The following is a 4,132-nucleotide window of genomic DNA, read 5'->3' on the forward strand; positions in this document are numbered from 1 at the left end:
AATAAAAACTGCCATGGACATTCAAATAAAGCAAAATAAGAAAAATACAAGCAATCCTATCAGGGAAAATTAAAAACTAGAAAATCATTGTCAAAATAAAATAGGCATGATTAAATTTTATGATATTCAATGATGCAGCAAGAGATGGAAATATGTATATACATATATGTGTGCATGTGACGTGTGTGTAGAGAGAAAAAGAAATGGATGCTGCTGAACTTGAATCTGGATCCTGTAGATTTGCAAATTTAAATAAAGACCCAGTTTTACAAACTTTTTAAGAATGTTACAGATCTTAAAGAAAAAATATATTATCTGAAAGAGAAACAACAGGAATTATTGAATGGGCTATTAAAATTTTTTCAAGTATTTGTTGGTGTATAATTTTTAAGTATACAGGTAAATGACTTGACAAATGTATACACTTGAGTAATCACCACCCCCATCTCTCTCTACAGAAAGTTTCCTAGTGCCCCTTTGCAGTCAGTATCCCTGCATATAACATTTTAACAATTTCCCATTAAATATATGAAATCAGAATTTTTTAAATTAAAAATACAGTTGAATCATAGATTCTATAATGAAAATTTTATATAGTACTTTATTTGAAGTTATGTCTCTTGGATTTGTTAACTAACAGATTTTGCAAATGAAAACCAGCATTATTGACTTTTACATACTCAAACCGCCCAAAATACCAGTTGTTAGAACCGTATCAAAATAACCACAATGTCATTAACCCATCAATGGATAGCTTAAATTGAAGTTAATTGAAGTTTAAGTTGTATTTTCCATTTATTATCACTGAATATTGACCTAAAGATTTAGAGAAATAATTTTTGTACAATATATTGAAGCTATTTCTGTTGTCAGTGTTTGGCTGTATTGTAATGGTTGCAGTGCCATACAATCTAGAGTATATTTTAAGTTGTATTTGAACTTACACTGATTAACAGTCAACTAAAACTAAATAGAAATAAAGTTTAAGGAGGAAGCAGAGCAGTTCTGTGAAGGAACAGAAGGAGTAAACCAAGTCTCCCAGTTCCATCATGTTTAGGTGATTTCTGGTTTTATTCTTCTATGTTGTGGGTATTTCAGGGGAAATCTGATTTATTATCATCTTACCTTTCTACCTAAGGCCGAATCTCTTAAAATGACATTGTAAACCAAGTGCAAAGTAATAAGAAATAGGCTTGGAGATTTAGTATCTTTATCTTTCCCAATCTTCTACTTGCTCACTGGTATGTTCAAAGGGGAGAAGATAGACTTCAAAGAGTACATGCTTACATCCTGTAGAATCTATTTTTGTGAAATAAATCTTGAAAATCACTCTCTGTCCATGCGTCTTTCCTTAGATAAAACCTCGTGGTGTTGGGGATGAGAAGGTAAAGAGAAGCATAGTGATGGAATTGCTCTGTTAAAGGGATCGGCTATTTAAAAGTTATCCTCTTGCTCCTGCAGGTCCTCTGGTATTGTCTCTGTTATGGTGGAGAAGACCCATGTGATAGATACCTGGATTCCTGGCTTCTCTGAATAGAAACTGTAGATACAGAATTTGAGATGCTCTTCCTAATTAAAAGCAGTTTCTCAATTTTATTTGGGTGATTCTATTTCCAGTTGGGGCATTCCTATTTTTAAAAGCCTAAAAAAGTTTCTGAGGATGGGAGTACAACAAATCTGACCAAAAATCTATTAACGATACAAGCATTTACTACAGAGTCACTGTATAAAGCCCTAAGAAAAAGCTGCTAGGGAATATCAGAACCACACAATACCTGTCCTCAAGTACAGTAACTCACAAAATTTATTTAGTGCTCTCTTGCTCAGAATATTAACTTGCTGACCTTTCATGAAATGTCAAATCTTACATAAACTTTCCTTATGTTAAAATCTTTGATATCTGGTGGTGACTGATATTTACCAGAAGTCATTAGTACTCATCACATTCACGAAATTTCTAGGCAGTGTGAGTTGGCAGATGCTTAAAAGAACTAAACTCTGGCTGAAGGCTTTTCACACTCACTACATGCACAGGGTCTTTCTCCAGTGAGCATTCTTTTGGTGTTTGGTGAGACTTGCATTCTGGCTAAAGACTACCACATTTACCACATTCATAGGGTTTCTCTCCAGTATGTATTATCTGACGTGTGGTAAGGTGTGAACTCTGGCTGAAGGCTTTCCCACACTGGTTACATTTACAGAGTCTCTCTCCAGTGTGAGTTTTCTGATGTTTGGCAAGTTTTGCACTCTGGCTAAAGGCCTTCCCACGTTCATTACATTCATAAGGCTTCTCTCTGGTGTGGATTACTTGATGTATGGTAAGGTGTGAACTCTGGCTGAAGGCTCTCTCACATGCATTACACCTGCACGGGTTCTCTCCAGTGTGAGTTCTGTAGTGACTTCTGAGAGCAGAGTGGTCTCTGCAAGCCTTCTCACAGTCAACACATTTAAAGACGTTTTCTCCATTATGAGTCCTCTGATAATGAGTCAGGGATGATCTTTGGCCAAAGCCTTTCCCACACTCATTACATTCATATGGTTTCTCTCCAGTGTGTATTTGTGATGCTGAATAAGAGCTGACCAATTTCAGAAGGCTTTCTTTCATTGTAACTTTGTACTCAGAGGGTTTCTCTCCAGTGTGTATTCTTTTATGTTTAATAAATGATGAGCTCTGGCTGAAGGACTTCCCACACTCATTATGTTCATAGGGTTTCTCACCAGTGTGAGTTCTCTGATGTGTGTGTGGGTTTTTTTTTTTTTAAGATTTATTTATTTATTATTTATTTTATTTATTTTTGGCTGTGTTGGGTCTTAGTTGTGGCATGAGGGATCTTTCGTTGCAGTGCGTGGGCTTCTCCTTAGTTGTGGTGTACGGGTTTTCTCTTCTCTAGTTGTGGCACGCAGGCTCCAGGGCACAAGGGCTCTGTAGTTGTGGCACGCAGGTTCCAGAGCGCATGGGCTCAGTAGTTTGCGGCATGTGGGACCTAGTTGAGGCGCGCGAGCTCAGTAGTTGTGGCACACAGGCTTAGTTGCCCTGGGGCATGTGGGATCTTAGTTCCCTGACCAGGGATGGAACCTGCATCCCCTGCATTGTAAGGCAGATTCTTCACCACTGGCCCACCAGAGGAGTCACTCTGTGATGTTTAATAAGAGAACTCCTGCTGAAAGTTTTCACACAGTCATTGCATTTGAAGGGTTTCTCTCCACTGTGGATTTTCTCATGCTGAGTAAAGGTTACATTCTCACTGAAGATTTTCCAACTATTACATTCAGAAGATTTCTCTCCAAAATGAGAAGATAAGGGTGACTCTTTGGATGATTACTAAGAAAAGAATAGTAACTGAAAGTTTTCCCACATTCCTTACATTTGTATTGTTTCCCTACACTGCACATTTTATGTTTCATTAGTTCCGTATTCTGTTTGAAAATATCTTCAGTCATATCACACTTATATGGTCTCTTTCCTATAGGAATTTTTGTTGTATAATAAGATATATTCTTGCAAATTTTCTTTTTGCTTGGCCCCTCTCTTTGTTGAGTATTTTCTTGCTGGCAACTGACATTTGATCCCATACTCTTCTGGTCTCCCTCTTGGCTCTCCAACCTATTCTTTACATTCTCCATCTTCTCTCAAGTTTAGGTTTCAGGGACCATCTTTGGTAGGTCTTTTCATTATTGCTCCCAAGGTGGTCTTATTCAGAAACATCCTGGTTTTCAATAGGCTTTTTGGTCTCCAGATTATTTTCTCAGCCTGAAAGAAAATTTTTTAAATGCACGTGTCTTGTGCTGAGTGACAGGAAACTGGTGAAGATGAAGTGATATCATGAAAATATGTCCACAGATATATATGGCTCTTACACTCTGAAATATGTCTTTGCATTTAACATCACAGAGGGATGAGGAAGGAAAAAACATATACATAGGACAAGAATGGTATGAAAGGGGGCCACATCAATCTATATACATAATTCAAAATGTGAGAGAAGGAAGGGAGGTGATCTGGTGGGAAGCATCATCAGAAGTTAGACAGATGGACCAGAAAAAAGGAAAATGGTCATGCCATTTGCAGGGAAATGACTGGGGTTGCGGGTAGGGGGGTGGGGGAGAGAATACTGGAAAGCTGGAGGCAAAG

The 4,132-nt window shown here is 37.7% G+C and overlaps 1 protein-coding gene across 1 annotated transcript; it reads right to left on the reverse strand.

Annotated features, from left to right (window-relative positions):
- Nucleotides 1-623: 623 nt before the first annotated feature.
- On the reverse strand, nt 624-2,751 carry LOC132374494 (zinc finger protein 397-like). Its single transcript, XM_059938209.1, has one exon. It carries the CDS (start codon nt 2,603-2,605, stop codon nt 2,087-2,089), a length of 519 nt encoding a protein of 172 aa, XP_059794192.1. The 5' UTR covers nt 2,606-2,751; the 3' UTR covers nt 624-2,086.
- Nucleotides 2,752-4,132: the final 1,381 nt, after the last annotated feature.

The sequence above is a fragment of the Balaenoptera ricei genome, chromosome 11 (genome assembly GCF_028023285.1).
Source record: "Balaenoptera ricei isolate mBalRic1 chromosome 11, mBalRic1.hap2, whole genome shotgun sequence".
Classification (NCBI taxonomy): Eukaryota; Metazoa; Chordata; class Mammalia; order Artiodactyla; family Balaenopteridae; genus Balaenoptera; species Balaenoptera ricei.